General features: G+C 36.8%; 1 protein-coding gene across 5 annotated transcripts in view; it reads left to right on the forward strand.

Annotated features, from left to right (window-relative positions):
* The window catches only part of SGK3 (serum/glucocorticoid regulated kinase family member 3), a 142,657-nt gene that overhangs the window by 115,372 nt on the left and 8,433 nt on the right, over positions 1-18,852 (forward strand). For all 5 annotated transcript variants that reach the window (XM_047842617.1, XM_047842618.1, XM_047842619.1 and 2 more), the window contains 7 exons: positions 5,584-5,667; positions 5,782-5,913; positions 9,893-10,005; positions 10,090-10,126; positions 10,695-10,781; positions 12,506-12,601; positions 16,078-16,233. In XM_047842617.1, coding sequence (XP_047698573.1) covers positions 5,584-5,667; positions 5,782-5,913; positions 9,893-10,005; positions 10,090-10,126; positions 10,695-10,781; positions 12,506-12,601; positions 16,078-16,233 — 705 coding nt within the window. The remainder of the gene's footprint in view (positions 1-5,583; positions 5,668-5,781; positions 5,914-9,892; positions 10,006-10,089; positions 10,127-10,694; positions 10,782-12,505; positions 12,602-16,077; positions 16,234-18,852) is intronic.

The raw sequence follows: 18,852 nt of genomic DNA on the forward strand, positions 1-18,852 counted from the left end.
CAGAAACTGTGACCATACAATTAAACCCATGTGTGTTTATTAGTTCAGCACATATATTGACCACCCACTACATGCTGGACATTGTGCTAGTATAGCAACAGAAAGTTAGAAAGGGATAGTGCACGCAAAGTGCTCCCTCACAGTCTGTTGGGATGTTTGAGATAATCTGTCATTAAAAACAAAAAGCATTCTTTTTTAGATCTAGATAATGATGTTTAGATCTAGAGTCTACCAGGAATTGGTTCTCACATATAGTATGAAGTTGTAGGGTCAGAGTTCATTTTTTACCCTATTGATATCCATCTGGTCCCACACAATTTATTGAAAAGACTGTTCTTTCCCCACTGATCTACAGGGTAACCTTCATCATTTATACAGTGTCCATATATGCATGCATCTGCTTCTAGATTTTATGTTTTATATTTCTGTTTTGAGTTTTTCTGTTTTGTTCTGTTAGTCTATGTCGTTTGATATCCAACAAAACAAGGCCTCCCTTGTTTTTCTTCAAGAGTCTTAGCCCTTTGCATGTATTTTTAATTAGCATACCAATTTCCACAAAATTTGCATGCCAATTTCCACAAATTCTGGATTTTGATTGGGATTGCATTGAATCTAGAACAATTTGGGAAGAATTGTCATTTTTACATTATTTAGTCTTCCAATCCATTAACCGTGGTATATCCCTTTGTTAATTTTTAGTTCTTCTTTAATTTTTTTCAATAATGTTTTATAATGTCCTATAGAGTTTTTATATATCTTTAATTGGATTTATTCCTATGTGTTTCATTTCTAAATGCTGTTGAAAACTGGTGTTAATTATTGAAGCTGAATATATGCATTACCTGTGTGACACATTGGTTTTACTTCTAGCTATATATCCTTCTAGCTACTTATCTTTCTAGCTATATATCCAACAGATATGCATGCACATACACACTAATATGGAATATGGAAAGGAATATGTCATAATATTCATGGCATTGTTATTCATAAACAATCTAAATGTCGGTCAATTAGAGTGGATTAAATTGTGTAATGCAGTTTTTCACAGAACAAATAATCATAAAATTTGTAAGGAGCCACAAAAGACCCCGAATAGCCAACGTAATTTTGAAAAAGAAAAAACAAAACCAGAGGTATCACAATCCCAGATTTCAAGATATTCTACAAACCCGTAGTCATCAAGACGGTATGGTAGTGGTACAAAAATAAACACATAGATCATTGGAGCAGAACAGGGAACCCAGAAATAAACCCACAATTATATAGTCAATTAACGTTCAACAAAGGAGGCAAGAATATGCACTGGGAGAAAGTCTCTTCAACAAATGATGCTTGGAAAACTACATGCAAAAAGATGAAACTGGACCACAGTTCTTACAACACACACAAAAATAAACTCAAAATGGATTAAGGACCTAACTGTGAGACCTGAAACCATAAAAATTCCCGGGGCGCCTGGGTGGCGCAGTCGGTTGAGTGTCCGACTTCAGCCAGGTCACGATCTCGCGGTCCGTGAGTTCGAGCCCCGTGTCGGGCGCTGGGCTGATGGCTCAGAGCCTGGAGCCTGTTTCCGATTCTGTGTCTCCCTCTCTCTCTGCCCCTTGCCCGTTCATGCTCTGTCTCTCTCTGTCCCCCCCCGAAAAAATAAATAAAAAACGTTGAAAAAAAAAAAATTCTAGAAGAGCGCACAGGCAGCAATTTCTCTGACATCGGCCAGAAAAACATTTTTCTAGATATGTCTCCTGAAGCAAGGAAAACAAAAGTAAAAATAAGCTATTGAGACCACATCAAAATAAAAAGTTTCTGCACAGCAAAGGAGATAATCAATAAAACAAAAAGGCAGCCTACTGAATGAGAGAAGATATTTGCAAATGACATATTTGATACAGGGTTAATATCCAACCTAGATAAGGAACTTCTGCAACTCAACACCAAAAAAAACAAATAGCCCAATTAAAAATCAGAAGACATGACCAGACGTTTCTCCAAAGAGGACACACAGATGGCCAACAGACACAAAAAGATGCTCAACATCATTCATCATCAGGGAAATGCAAATCAAAAGTACAATGAGATATCACGTTACAACTGTCATAATGGCTAAAATCAAAAACACAAGAAACAAGTGTTGGGAAGGATGTGGAGAAAAAGGAGGCCTTGTGCACTGTTGGTAGGAATGCAAACTGGTGCGGCCACTGGAAAACAGTATGGAGGTTCCTCAAAAAATTAAAAATAGAACTGTGTGATCCAGTAATTCTACCACTGGGTATGTACCCAAAGTATTAAAAAACACTAATTTGAAAATATATATTCACCCTTACGTTTCAAGCAGCATTGCTTTCAATAGCCAAATTATGGAAACAGCCCAAGTGTCCATTAATGAATGGATAAAGAAGATGTGGTTTGTATTATATATACAATGGGATATTACGGAGCTATGAAAAAAAATGAAATCTTGCCATTTACAACAACATGGGAACATCTAGAGAGTATAATGCTAAGTGAAATAGGTCAGTCAGAGAAAGACAAATACCATATGATTTCATTCATATATGGAATTTAAGAAATAAAAATAAAAGAGACAAACCAAGAAATAGACTCTTAACTATAGAGAACAAAGTGATAGTTACCGGGGGGGGGGGGGGGGGGGGGGTGTGACTTGGGTGGGGGGAATGTGTGAAGTAGGTGAAAGGGATTAAGAATATACTTACTGTTAAAAAAAAAAGTACATTTATCATAATGAACAGTGAGTAATATATAGAGTTGTTGAATAACTGTATTATACACCTAAAACTAATATAACACTGTATGTTAACTATATTAGAATTAAATTTTTTAAAATTGTATAATGCATTATTCTGCACAGTAAAAAACAAAAATTATGCTACGTGATACAACATGAATGCATATTACATTATTTAGAATGAAAGAAGTCACAGACAACTTTATATGATTCTAATTACATAAAACCCAAAAAAAGACAAAACTTAATCTGTGTTATTAAAAATTGCGATAGTTGAGGAAGACAGGGATAAGTAGTTTCTGAAATCAGGGGAAAGGTGAGGCTTCAAGCTACTGATAATGTTTTATTTTTATTTTTATTTTTTTATTTCTTTTTAAAAGTTTTATTTAAATTTCAGTTAGTTAATATTCAGTGTGATATATCAGCTTCAGGTGTGCAACTTGGTGATTCAGTATTTATATACAATTCCTGGTGCTCATCACAAGTGCACTCTTTAATCCCCATCACCCATTTAACCCATCCCCCCATCCACCTCCCCTCTGATAACCATCAGTTTCTTCTCTATAGTTAAGAATCTGTTTCTTGGCTTGCCAATCCCTATGATTGTTTATTTTGTTTCTTAAATTCCACATATGAATGAATGAAATACAGACTTTGTCTTTCTCTGACTTACTTCGCTCAGCATAATGTGCTCTAGCTCCATTCATGTCATTGCAAATGGCAAGATTTCATTCATTTTATGGCTGAATAATATTCCATTGTGTATATATACCACGTCTTCTTTATCCATTCATCAGTCAGTGGACATTTAGGTTTTTTCTATGATTTGGATATATTACATAATGCTGCTGTAAACATCTTATGTAAGGGTGCAGGTTTGCCTTCGAATTAGTATTTTTGTATTTTTGGGGTAAATACAAACATAGACACATAGATCAATGGAATAGAAAACCCAGAAATGAACCCACAACTGTATGATAATGTTTTATTTTTTGACCTGGATAGTGGTTACACAGTGTGACTTCATTTTGTAGTAATTTACTGAGCTATAATGATTTGTGAGTTTTTTTTATATATATGTTATGTTTAACAAAAATTCAAAGTCTTATAAAATGGTTAGAAGCCAATAAAATACAATAAAACAAATTAAAGAATACATAAAAAGGAAAAGTAAACAAATACAAATCCACAGTGTGTCTGAAAAGTAGAAAAAATATATGATAGACTAAAATAAATAATGGCAACCTAAAATTTATTACCAACTCTTGTCCACTGAGTGGTCTTGGTTCCATTTTCATTTTCCCAGTTTGTTTCTTAACAGTTCTCCAATCTACCAGTCTATTGAAAAAATACTTAGCTCTATTAAGGGAATCAGTATCCCTTGATTGCCACATTTGAATTATTTTCTCTTAATATACTTGAAGATGAACCAATCAAAATAGAGAAGGAAAGGTCAGGCTGGGAGGTGGGAGGTGTTGAGAAAAGGAAAAATTTAAGAAAGGAAAGATGTTCAGTAGAGTCAAATATTGTAGCAAACAAAAGAATGGAAAATTGGAGAAATGGCCAACAGTTGAGCACAAGACATTTTTACCTTGAAGATGTTTTGAGTCTACTTTGATTAAAAACATTTTTTTAAATTAATAGGCTTTATTTTTAGAACAGTTAAGATTTATAGAAAAGATGAATATAGAGAAAATACAGGAAATTCAGAGAATTCCCAAACCATCCTCCATTCCACACAATTTCCCTATTGTGAATATCTTACATTAACATGGTATATTTGTTCCAAAATTCAGCCAATATGGATGCATATTATTAACTAATGTCCACTGTTCATTTAGATTTCCTTACTTTTTGCCTAATGGCCTGTTTTTGTTCCAGGATCTCACCCACAATACCACATTACATAAAGTTGTCATGTCTCCTTAAGCTTCTCTTAGCTGTGACTGTTTCTTAGACTTTCCTTGTTTTTGAGGACCTTGATGGTTTTGAGAAGTACTAGTTAGGTATATTGTAAGATTGGAATTTGTCTGGTACTTTACTCATGATTAGTCTGGGGTTATAAGTTTTAGCAAGGTTAACAACACCGGGACTAGAATATGAGGCCCAGCAGTGTCCCTACTTGCTGTGTCAGATAATCTCAAAACGCTTTGGAACGTACCCCGTTTAATAGTTACACAGCTTGCTGGGCATCTTGAATCCCTTAAAATTATTTGTAAAATCCTAAGTCTGTTACTTTTTTTTCTGGAGCAAAAGCCTCTAAGTTGCTTCACATCTTTGAAAGTGCATGCAACCTGCCCATTATAAAAACTCGGCTATACAGGGTGCTTCTTCTTCTGAATGTTCCTGAATTTGAGACTTGTATTAAAACCTAAATGCTCAAACAGAAATGCACTTTGATCATATAGAAACCATTTCCTTCTCCTTTTTTTTAAAAAAATATATTCATGAAGTTTATAGCTTTAGTATTTTCACTCTTTAGGACTCAGGGCTGGTGCTTGCACGCGTGGGCACACACACACACACACACACACACACACGAGGATCTCAAGCAGTTTAGATTTGGGGACTTGAGTAAAAATCTCAAACTTTGGCACATTAAGTGACAAAGAAATGGTATCTGGCTATTCAAGTGATAAATATTTTTTTTGTAAAGTATCTAAAGAGAAGTGAAATAGAAATAAATTCAGTACTTTTCAGTTTTCAAAACTAAAACATACAATCTAGGTCCCTTGTAGACTTTTTTGGTACATAATTTAAGTACGAATTTATTGACAAATGAATTATTTCTATCAAAATACTGAAATTTCTAATAGTATGCACAATCTTTACAACAGGTTCTTCTTGCAAAACGGAAACTGGATGGAAAATTTTATGCTGTCAAAGTGTTACAGAAAAAAATAGTTCTCAACAGAAAAGAGGTAAAGTAGAATGGCATTTTTTTCTCCTAAATCCATTTTCTCAAATAACAAATGTTTTCTGGCATATAATACAAGTGGATCCTTTACTTTTTTCTTTTTTTTTTTTTTTAACAGCAAAAACATATCATGGCTGAACGTAATGTGCTTTTGAAAAATGTGAAACATCCATTTTTGGTTGGATTACATTATTCTTTCCAAACAACTGAAAAGCTTTATTTTGTTCTGGATTTTGTTAATGGAGGGGAGGTGAGTTTTATAATTAGTTTTCTTTCTTTTTTTTTTTTTTTGTATGTTTTTATTTATTTAAGCAATCTCTACACCCAACGTGGTGCTCGAACTCATGACCCTGAGATCAAGAGTCTAATGCTCTACTGACCCAGCCAGCCAGGTGCCCTTATGATTAGTATTCTTAAGTTGATAATGTTTAGAAAAAGTAGAAGGAAGTCACAGTTTTTATTCACTTATCAGTTTTTGGAAGGATAGGCCAGCATTAACACTATTATGTTCAAGATTCTGGCTAATAGGCACAAAGCAAGCTAATGAAGAATTGTAAACAAAGCTCTTTTCTTAAGCAGTTTATGGTGTAGGTGGAAGATTCATAAAAGAGCCTTGGTTTGAATCTGCAGACTTCACAGATACTATAGCAAGAATAATATACTGAAATGTTAACAATAAAACATGATTTGTATTTAGATAATTATTGTCTCCACAGTTGCGTTTAAAGATTACTCTAGCCTGTCATTTTCTAAAACGTGCAAACTATAATCAGATGAGATGATCCTCTAATAAAGAGTTCTGTGGTGAAGTCAGTGGAAAATATTTCATGTTCTATCCCATTGGCAATTACCAATATGTTTCTTGGTGACTCACAATATGTTTCAGCATGTTAAAGACTTTGAGTTCTGCCTTAAACAAAGCAAAGATTTCTTTGAAAATATTTTCTTACCATGTAGTTCCTTTTTGTTTGAACCAAATCTATTAATTATATTCTCCAAAACTCTGAATCAGAGGGATATTGAAATATATTTTGGGAAATGCTACTATCATCATAATAATTACAGTAATAGCTAACATGCATCAAGTGTACTTGATGTGCCCAGCACTCTGGCTCTTTGTATGTATTATTTTCACAACAATTCTGTTATATAAGATAAAGAAACTGAGGCACAGAGAAGCTAGTAACTTGCTCAGGTCATGTGTTCAGTAAGTATTAGAGCCAGGAATTAAACTCAGGCAGTGTGATTCCAGGATTTAGGCAGCTGACAGTCCTGTTCCTCTGTTGCTCAGCCCCCATGCCTTTGTAATTAGTTTGCTCTCTGACCTATGAATGTCTCTAAAAATTATTCTGGTAGGTAGTGTCATATTTTTATCAAAGGGTCTTTGATCCCCTAGTCCCAGAACAGAAAGAGAGGAAAATAATTATTTCAGCCTTGCTGTAGTACACTTAGCTGTAGAATAAAGGAATTAGAAGAAAGACTAATGTCTATTCTGCAAACCTGAAAGATGGTCAGACATACCTAGATCATTTTGGGTTTTGTTTTTGGTGTGTGTGTGTGTGTGTGTGTGTGTGTGTGTGTGTGTGTTTAAAGATTGTATTTTTAAGTAATCTCTGCACCCAACGTGGGCTCGAACTCACAACCCCAAGATCAAGCATCACGCACTCTACTGATTGAGTCAGCCAGGTGCCCTACCCCTATATCATTTTGGGGGAAGATCATAAAAGAATCATTATTCAACCACCTACATCTATGACAGAAGTGCTGAATGCCTCCTCAGTGTAGAAGCAAGACTATGAAGGTTGAAGATTTTAAGGTTGTCATTTTATTTTGTGTGTACATGAGTGCTAACATATATTGAGAATTTATTGAGGGCCTGGCACTTTGTAATTATTTTACCTGCATTATTTGAATTAGTCAATATAATTGTTTTAGATATACACTCTTCTGCCCATTTTATATATAAGGAAACTAAGGCTCAGAGAAGTTAAGTAACTTTTTCAGTGTCATCATGTGTAAGTGTCAGGTCCTGGATTTAATTAACCTAGACCTCAGTACCACTCTGTGTATTTGAAATGTCATGCAAGGCGTTAAATGCAGATCCTCTTGCAGGCTTCCTGTTTTGTCCGTGGTTTCTTCATGCTGTTTTAGGACCTTGCTTCTGAGCTCTTTTTACCCAGTCATCACTCATAAACTGAGTGGCAAAGGTGGAAAGAGGTAGGATTGTGTTCTAAAAAATAGACTTGGCCAGGATAATGAGGAATGAAAAGAATGGAATAGAATATTGGGGTTGGTGGAGGAGGTGTTGAAAGGGCAGTAGTAGGTAGAATAGCAGTAAAGACAAGGAGAACAGATAGAGGTACGAAGAGTATAATTTCATTATGGGTTTCCTGTTGTTATTACTAGTGTTGTCCCCTGATTCTCATACTTAACATTTTAACCTTGATGTGTGATACTTACTTTTGCATGCTACTTCACATCTGTTTTGGAGCCAGGTAGAGTATAAAGAAGTAAGTTTTATGATACGAGGCATATAAACAAGCCTTCCTGAGCCTCAGCTTCCTCATTAATTTTCTACCTCAAAATAGTTGGGTGGATTTAAATAATACAAGCATATAAAGTCCTTAGCATGCTGCCTTTGATTTAGTAAATAGTGTTAGCTATCATTAGTGAATGGTCAGTTTTTCATTTGGGGTAATTTTCATTACTATTATATTAGATGTGATCAGATCAATATAGCATATTGTAATAGTATAAGCCACAGCTAACAAAGGCAGTAATAGGGCTAAATAGGAGGGAGTATTCCAGAAATAATTAAAGGATAACAGCAGAAGAATTTATTCATTAGTTAGAGACAGAGGCTGAGGGTAAAGGAGCAGTCTAGGTGAATCCCAGGCCAGCATCCACTTATCTACTGTGTCAGGATCTGGTATAACTGATCTTCACCATAACCTTTCAGAAGAGGTTAAGAAAAATTGGGGGACAATTTTTGTTAAGTCAGAGAAGTGGAACGAATTGCACACAAAAGGAGAAAATTTGAATCCAGGTCTGATCAGCTATAAAACCTGTACCTTGTTGCCTTCCATGGCTTAGAGAGCTGGATAGAAAGTGATGTCATTAAAGGAGTAGAATACCACAGTGGCAGTTAAGTTTGTAAAAGAAGACAAGGGGCTCTGTTCTAGACAAGTTGAGTTTGTTGGCTTGTGAAATAGTCAAGAAAGAACAGCAGGCAGCAGGTCTTTGTAGAAGAAGCCCTAAGCAGAGGTCTAGGTGGGGTATGGCCATATGAAAGACCTCAGTGTTGAGGGGGTTAGTTAAAATCACTGGAATGGACTAGGTCACCCAGGCAGGGTGGGTATCCAGAGGAAGGATGACTGTGAAGAGACCGAGGACAAAAACCTTGTTATCCCTGCAGAGTAAAGGGGCAGAAAGGAGCAGAGATGGAACTCTCCAAGGAAGGAGACCTAAGGTGAGATCATTGTTTTAAGAGCCAGGGAACTTAGAGGAAGGACCTAGGACAAACTTCACCCAGGCAGGTAACCTAAGGAGTAAAGGGCAGATTGTAAGTAAGACATAAGTTAAGGATTCAGAAGTGTAAGAAGTGAACTGGAGAGTCCAGCTGCTGCTCAGTTCCCACCATTTGCTACCACATTGGAATTTAGGCTTAATGTTGCAGAGTTTCCTTCTCTTCCCCCACCCGCCCCCCCCCCAGAAGAAACCAGAACTATGAGTTTTTATCCCCCAAAAATTTCTCCCGTTTTTAAATGTTACCATTTAATTGAGATTTTTCTAAAAACAGTATTTGGCTCAAACAAATGAGATCTGTGGGTTATATTTGGTCTGCCTGCCGCTTGTTTTCAATCTCTGAATAGGGTTTGATTTTTTTTTTTTCCAAATGAAAGCACAGTTAAGAAAGGTCTAGTGAGATAACCACATGGCTATGGTCTTTGTTGATAATCTTTTCCAGAGTGATAAGGACACTGATGCATTGAAGATTGAGGAGTAAATGAGAGATGAGCAAGTTAGCAAGGGTAAAGAAAGATGCATGGTTCAAGAGAGAATAATTGCTATGTGGGGGACACACAAGGGAGAGTCACAGTTCTGGGCTTTGGGGCATTTTTATCTCATGTTCAGAATAACAAAAATCCTATTTTTGTATTTATAGGATATGTTTGTTTCACTTTATGTGTGAATGATCTTAATATCTTTCTTTTTCCCCCATTTTACAGCTGTTTTTCCACTTACAGAGAGAACGGTCCTTTCCCGAACACAGAGCTAGGTTTTATGCTGCTGAAATTGCCAGTGCATTGGGTTACTTGCACTCCATCAAAATAGTGTACAGGTAAATTTTAATGTATTTCTTGTAAAAATGTCATTTTATTACTTTCAGTTAATATTCAGTTTTGCTTTCCTTTCAATTTAATAGGGACTTGAAACCAGAAAATATTCTTCTGGATTCAGTAGTAAGTATTTTAAAAATCTACTGATTGTCAATTTTATTCTCATTTATGCTTAGTGGAAAAAAAATCTATCTCAAAAGCTCTACACTGCATGATTCCATTTATATAACATTCTCAAAATGACAAAACTGTAGACATGGAAAGCAGATTAATGGTTGTAAAGTGACAGGGACAGTGGGAAAAGCAGAGTGAAAAGATAAAGGGGTAGCATGAGTGAGTTCTTTTGATCCTTTGAGGTGTTGGACAGTTCTTTGTCTTGATTGTGGTGATAGTTACACAAATCTGCACACCTCTATTGCATAGAACCACACATACCCAAATGCATGTAAAAAACCCAAAACTGGGTAAAATTGGCAATCTGGTTAACAGTATTCTACCAATGTCAGTTTCCTGATTTTGATATTTTACTGCAGTTATATAAGATATTAGCATTGGTGAAGGGTATACAAAACTCTTTGTAATATTTTTGCAAATTCCTGTGTGTCTACAATTATTTAAAAGTGAAATGGTTTTAAAAATTGTGAGTTTATGCCCATGCACTGTTTTATCTTACTGCCCCTGTATTTGTCAGGGACATGTTGTCTTAACAGATTTTGGGCTTTGTAAAGAAGGAATTGCTATTTCTGACACGACAACAACATTTTGTGGGACACCAGAGGTAAGAAATATGTCTCATTTGTCATTTATATAATCATGTTTAAAATGCAAAAATGAATCACAAATTGCATATATAATATTTGAAATCAGAAAAGTAGAATATTTTCTGCTTTCTACTGAAGTAGAATTTCAGCTTCCAGCCACTTGGAAATATATGATAATCATCCCTTCAGAACATTTAAAGTTTACTGATAGTATTTTTAATTATGATTGCAAGCTACCACAGATAACCCAACAAAGATATAAATTATGCTTATAATGTTAAAAGTTTACCATATCCTTTATTTTAAAAAAATCACAAATCAGTAATGAAAAAGTCCTAAAGTTGTGGTAATGTTTACACCATTCTAAATGTACTAACAGCCATTGAATTACACTAAGTGTTCATTAACAGAAGAGAGTAAAGTAGTGAATATGGAAGGAAAAAATTGCAAGTCAGAATTAATCAGAACATCTCACTCTCTAATCATGTTAGCTAGCAGAAAATGTATCCTTCTATTTGAAACAATAATAATAATCCTTACAAGCTATGTTAAAGCCTTGTTATTCTCACTACACACACACACACACACACACACACACACACACACACACACACACACACACGTATGTTTAGTTTATTTTAAACTGTCCTAATTTTAATGTATTTATAGTGATCTTAGATGCCAGGTAGTATTTCATCTTTATCATAGAGTAGTTGCGAATATTGTGTTGCAATGTGTGGTAAAATGGCTCATGAGTCTTTTAATCAAGATCAGAAAAAAATTTTTAACTTAAAAGTGAGAGTACTTTGAAATGTCTTTTTCTTTTCTTCCTTCCTTCCTTCCTTCCTTCCTTTCTCTATCACCCTAGCTCTTGTGTATATTTGTAATCATTCTGTTTCAGTTTGTGTATGAAGAAACCTTTTTTTTGTGAATGTGTGTTGATTTCATAGTTAACAAAATCTTTAAGTCCTGTAATTTTTAGAAAGGAAACACAAGTTTTTTTGGTCATCTAAATCTAAATGTAATCAGAAATTATTAAACCCTTTTTATATATTTTGCCATATCTTTGGATCACATTAGAAAGAAGGCTTAAGAAATTATTTCCTTATTTCATATGGGAACAGAAAATATATGTCTTGGAATCTAGAATTCAAATTCAGCATTTTATATGTGTGAAATTGTGATGAGTTTAAATGTTTCACAAATTAAAATGTGCATAGCCATCTAATCACAACTTTTCTAAATAATTATATTAGAGAATTGCTATTTGTAATTCTCTAGTAAAAATTATAGAATTATTTTTTCTTTAAAGGGAAAAAACATTATATTTGCTACATTAAAAATTCTTGTTTAAAGAGAAACAATTACAAGTAATGACTAGAAGAATTTCTAAAATAAATTTCTTGTGAAAGACTCCCTGCCCTTCCAGCCCAATATCTAGTTTACATAGTGTTACAGATTTCTACATTTGTTCTTATCTTCTGTTTGCCTTAATTGCATCACAGTTTATGGAGGAAAGTACTTGAATATGTGTATTTTGAAAAATGTCCCAGATGATTCTGAAGAGTATTATCACCTTGGAACCACTGATACAGGATGAGAATACCTAGCCAATTAAAAATCTAGATGATAGGTTTTTAGTGTCATAGTAACATCTTAAATTTGTTAAATTTCTTAATTATTCCTAAATTTTACCATGAGTTGTGTATCAAGTTGCTCTAATATTTAATGTTTTCCACAGTACCTTGCTCCTGAAGTAATCAGAAAACAGCCCTATGACAACACTGTAGATTGGTGGTGCCTTGGTGCTGTTCTCTATGAAATGCTGTATGGATTGGTATGTATTTCTACTCTTTCATTATTATTCCAGTATATTTTAATTCTTTGAGTTTTCGCTCTCATTTTAGTAATCTGGAGGACTCTTATTTAACACTAATAGAGCAATAGTAACCTGGTTAAACAAATCCAAAATCACATTAGGGATATGCACACACACACCAAAAAACTTTTGCTTTGTTACTGGTCTTTTAATGTCATTTTTTCTGTTGTACTAATCAGGTGTTCTCATCCCACTTGGATTTTTTAGAAGTAGATACTAGTTACAACGTTAATATTATCCACTTTATTTTTTTTTTAATATTATCCACTTTCATTCAGTTTACCCCAGTCATCATTCTGCCCAATTTCAAAAAGATGGGAAGAAAAATATTTTTGTATTTATCAGAAGATAGTATCTTTTGGGTTTTGCCTTGTATTTTATTTTTATAAGATATAATACACTGGTGCTCCACTTTTTCCACCATTGGGAACTTTCTCTTGCCTTTACCATAAACACCATGTCTGGGAGATTTTATTGAAAAAAAAAAGGGATGTTCACTATGAAATCAATTGCCCTGGTTTTTATTAATTAAAGACACATAAGACCAACCAGAGCTTCTGATTAACATGTGTAAAGTTGTTCTACTGTATTGATTAATATCATTCCAACCAAAGCAAACAATTTAGGCAGTCAGTTTACATACTCTTACAGGAACAACACATGTTTTTCTTTAGGCTTTTTGAGATTTTTAGAATAGTTTCTAGAGTCCTTTTGTGGTCCCCTGAGTGTCCAGCAACCTCATGCTGGGAACTGTGCACTCATCTCCTATGCTGCTTCCCACACAAAGCCAAATAATACCATCAGCTGAGACCTGAGCTGGGGCTTGGTTTTTTTGTTTGTTTCACTTGTTTTGTGTGGGCTTCCCCCCTCCCCCCCCCCCCACTGAAAACTGGGGAGCTCTTAGTGTAATCTAACACATAAGGCACATGTTAGAACATTTGTCTTATGTTGCAAACTTTGAATGATAGATTCCTATGACAGCCAACACTGTCTCTTCTTTGCCCTTGCTTATGAAAAGAGTCGATTTCCTGGTTATGCTAGTGACTTGGAATACCTGATACACCTTACTTTCTTTAACTGCTGGATATTTGCCATCCTGTTATCTCTGAACCTTTCAAATTTCTTTAGAGGACCATGAAAATGTAAAATACTATCCTTGTATGTAAAATGCAGTTGCCTCAAAAGGGAACATTTGAAACATATATTTCATAAATGAGACTTTATTTAAAAATGAAGTTCAAGGGTGACCCAGTTAAGCATCTGACTCTTGATTTCGGGTCAGGTCATGATCTCATGGTGGTGAGATTGAGGCCTTATGTGGAGCTCCATACTGAGTGTGGAGCCTGCTTGGGATTCTCTTTCTATGCTCCTCCCCAGCTCACTTGCATGCTCTCACTCTCTCTTTCTCTCAAACCTTTAAAAGATTTTTTTTAAATAGAAAAATGAAAAAATTAATTTCAGTTTTAAAAAGTAAAAATGTTACGGGGTGCCTGAGTGGCTTAATCGGTTAAGTGTCCGACTTCAGCTTGGGTCATGATCTCACAGCTTATGGGTTCGAGCCCCATGTCGGGCTTTGTGCTGTCAGCTCAGAGCCCTGGAGCTGCTTTGGACTCTGTGTCTCCCTCTCTCTCTGCCCCTCCCCCCACTGGTGCTCTGTCTCTCTCTCAAAAATAAATAAAAGTGACAAGCCTATAACTCCCTTAACTTTAAAAATTATTTTGAGTTTAAAACTTAACTGCATGATTAGTTAATCCTCATGTGGAAGCTCTACAGGTCTTTAAGCTGTAGCAATAGAATTGTAATTCTGCAGAGTACACCCATAATACTGCCATTACCGCAAGTACTTAGGAAGGAGCACTATCTTCAGGTCTTCTCTCCTAGCAATCTCTGTTTTAATTAGTTTATTCTGAAGTCTCAAGAAATTATTTAATGTTTGATCTGTGTGGAATCTCTGCAATAATTCTTCCATTATGCTTCTTTTTTTTTTTTTTTTAATTTTTTTTTTCAACGTTTTATTTATTTTTGGGACAGAGAGAGACAGAGCATGAACGGGGGAGGGGCAGAGAGAGAGGGAGACACAGAATTGGAAACAGGCTCCAGGCTCTGAGCCATCAGCCCAGAGCCTGACGCGGGGCTCAAACTCACGGACCGTGAGATCGTGACCTGGCTGAAATCGGACACTTAACCGACTGCGCCACCCAGGCGCCCCTCTTCCATTATGCTTCTGATGAGGTTGGTGGTTTTCTGTCAGGTACTATTATGCAGTTTACACCTGTCTGCAGGGTGTTCCTAAACATTTCAGTGAGCACATAGTGGGCTCTACATGATGCTGGCTTTAAAAATTTTTTTTAACATTATTTATTTTTGAGAGACAGAGCGTGAGCGGGGGAGGGGCAGAGAGAGAGGGAGACACAGAATGCGAAGCAGGCTCCATCCAGTCTCTGAGCTGTCAGCACAGAGCCCGACGTGGGGCTTGAACTCATGAACCATGAGATCGTGACCTGAGCCGAAATCAGACGCCCACCCAACTCTTGATTTTGGTTCAGGTCATGGTCTCACGGTTCATGAGAACGAGCCCCACATCTGGTTCCCTGCTGACAGTGCGGAGCCTGCTTGGGATTTTCTTTCTTTCTCTCTCTCTCTTTCTCTGTCTCTCTCTGTCCCCCCTCCCCTCCCTTCCCCTCCCCTCCCCTCCCTCCCTCCTTTTCTGCCCCTCCCCTGCTCTCTCTCTCTCTCTCTCTCTCTCTCTAAAAATAAACTTAAAAAAATAAAAACCAACCTCTTTGCATTGGAGACTATGCTGCAGATGTACACGTGCCCACAGAAACCTTTGCATTTCTGCAGCTGTCCAGACCCAGGCTGATTCCTGTAGATCAAGGCTGAATCCAATTCTTTCAACCTCATTTTGGTATAGTTCAATTAACACTAACTTCTGGGGCACCTGGGTGGCTTAGTTGGTTAAGTGTCCAACTTCGGCTCAGATCACGATCTCATGATTTGTGAGTTTGAGCCCTGCTTAGAGCCCTGTGTCAGGCTCTTCACTGGCATTGCAGAGCCTGCTTCAGATTCTCTCTCTCTCTGCCCTGCCCGGCTCACACTCTCTCTCTAAAAAATAAACATAAAAAAAAAACAAACACTGGGTGCTTAAGTGGCTCAGTCGTTTAAGTGTCTGACTTAGGCTCAGGTCATGATCTCATTGTGGGTTCAAGCCCTGCATGGATCTCTGTGCTGACAGTGTGGAGCCTGCTTGGGATTCTCTCTCTGTCCTCTCTCTGCCCCTCCCCTGCGCGCACACGCACGTGCACACACACATACACTCTCTCTCTCTCTCTCAAAATGAATAAACTTTAAAAATAAAATAAACTTTAAAAATAAACTTTAAAAATAAAATAATAATTAAAAAAACCCTAACTTTTTTTTCCTTTTTTTCCCAGCCTCCTTTTTATTGCCGAGATGTAGCTGAAATGTATGACAATATTCTTCACAAGCCCCTAAGTTTGAGGCCAGGAGTGAGCCTCACAGCCTGGTCCATTCTGGAAGAACTCCTAGAGAAAGACAGGCAAAATCGACTCGGTGCCAAAGAAGACTTTGTATGTACATCCTTCCCAGTACCACTTTATTTAAGCTTATTTGAGACTTGAAGAAAAATTCTTATTTTATGTGGCATTTAATGGGATGAATGTAACTCTTACATAACACCATGAAAAAAAAGCACATGTGTCCCAGCAGTTTTTACCATGTTTATATGGCGTGAAGCACTTGCATGTATGTTTTTTTGTTTGATCTTTATGACCGTTTGAGCCTCTCCACTTCACCCCTCACATCATGCTTTCATACCCTATATAAAATTTTTTTTTAATTTTGAGAGCACACGTGGGGAGAGTGGTGGAGAGAGAGAGAGAGAGAGAGAGAGAGAGAGAGAGAGAGAGAGAGAAAGAATCTTAAGCCAGCTCCACGCTCAGCGTGGAGCCCAATGTAGGGCTCAATCCCATGAACCCTCAGCTGAAATTGGGAGTCGGACTCTCAGCCAACTGAGCCACCCAGACACCCCTCATACCCTATTATATATTTTTTTCATTTATAAGAATTTCCCCTCCCTTTTTAAAAAATGTGTGGCATGAATTTTGTGATTACCTAAACTTTTAAATCATTTTATTGAAACAATTTATAAGTGGCTCCTGTCTGCATGAGGTAATGCCTTTTGCCTTGAACTAACATTAAATAACTTTTTTTCCTGAGAATTTGGTGACACCTCTCTGAGGTAATTATAGAATCTACAGGTTTGATGGGTCTTTTTTGGTTTTTTGGTTTTTTTAAAATTAGGGGCACCCGGCTGACTCAGTTGGTGTAGCATGTGACTCTTGATCTTGAGGTTGTGGGTTTGAGCCCCACCTTGGGTGTAGAGATTACTTAAAAATAAAAAAATCTTTTTAAAAAATTAGTGTAAATTAAATTGCTTATGTAGCTACTGGTGTTATGTTGGTGTGTCAACATGGACTTTTAAACTCAAGTTTCTCACAAATTCTTGGGGATTCTTTCATCAGTCGTGAACTTGAGCTGTGAATAACAAACTTGTCTGCTGGAGCTTTTCCTTTCCCACACTCCCCAGTACGTAGCTCTGTCAACAGTTTTCTGCCTAGCTTGGATTCATTCCATAGTCCATTGGTTTTATTCAGTCTTTCTAATACTTCACATCTTCTTGACCCTTGGGCCTTTTATGGAATTCGCTGACACAAATCACAACCCTGGATGAATCCACTTGTCATCTTCTGGGCTGCTAAACAGTGCTGAAGAAGGCTGTCCCACTGGGCATATTGGAAGCACTATGAAGTTTAGTCATTAATCTCCTTTGTGCTTCATCGCTGCTTGGTAATGTTCCTGTGTTTCTCTAGCTGCTTCTCCTACTGTCTGTATTAATGATTTCAGACCTTCTCTCCAAATTTCCAGACTCCTTTTCTTCACTTTTAGCAGATGATCTTGCCTTCTATTTTATAGGGAGAGTAGAATCAGCAGAGTGGAACTAGCTCAGCCTCGCTGTCAGATTTGAAGACCTGCACACTCCTGCTTGCTGTCATTTCCTTCTTCCTAATGTAGTGGACAAGGCCAGTTTGTACATCTGCCCTGGATCCTGACTTCTTGCAGGGAACCCTGTGCATGCTATTTTTCTGCACAGATAACTGCTTCCTTTTGTTAGAGTGCATTCCAAGCAATAATGAGACATATTCAAATCTCTTCTTAAACTGAAAGCCCTCAACCATGCTGGCCTGCCAGGTAATAACTTTTTCCCGTCATAAAAGTTTCTGTGTTGATTTTTTTCTTTCCCAGCCTCTTCTCATTTCTCAATTTACCAAAAATAGCTACTAGAATTGCTAAATCCCTCTATTCCTCAACTTGCCTTCTCAGCAGTATTTAAACTTCCAACACTCTTTCTTGTTCCATAGGCTTCTGCAAGAGCCCACAGTCATCTCATTCTGTATTTCCAGGCCCTCCTCCGTAATGTCCTGTATAAGCCACTTTCCTCAACCTGATGGTTAAATGTTGTGGTTCCTTTTGGTTGGCCTAAACCCCCTTTTCTTCTGTGTTCTCTTTCTGGACAGTCTCAGTTGGCCCAGTGGCTTTGGTTATCTCTGTGTTTTCATCTCACACGTTTATAACTTCAGTCCAGACCTCTCTTCTTAACTCTGGACTCATAATACTTACATGTTCAGCACCAGTCTTTGGATTTCTGGTTAGTACCTTAAACACAGCATATTCAAAACTGCTGAACTCCTGCCATCTTCCTTTTGTGTGCCTCAGGTCAGAAATATGAGTCATTCTCTACTTCTCTCTCTTCCTTACTTCCATATTCAACCAACAGCCAGATCCTGTTGCATTTGCCTCCTAAATCTTTCCTATAGCTATACACTCTTCTACTTGACTGTGACTACACTTTTCCTACCTTTTTCAACTTTTTTTTTTTAATTTTATTTTTAAGTAATCTTTCCATCCAGCTTGAGCCCCAAACCCACAACCCCGAGATCAAGAGTTGCACACTCCACCAACTGAGCCAGGTACCCTTACCATTTTCAACTTTTTTTTGCCACAACAGTAGCTCTGTTTCCTTAATCTGGCCATGGCTTTCCAGTCCATTTCCCTATTACATTCAGGTCTTAAAAAAAAAACAAACCGGAAATCCCTTATATTTGTGACATTCCCGTATCTAAAATACC

The sequence above is a fragment of the Prionailurus viverrinus genome, chromosome F2 (genome assembly GCF_022837055.1).
Source record: "Prionailurus viverrinus isolate Anna chromosome F2, UM_Priviv_1.0, whole genome shotgun sequence".
NCBI lineage: Eukaryota > Metazoa > Chordata > Mammalia > Carnivora > Felidae > Prionailurus > Prionailurus viverrinus.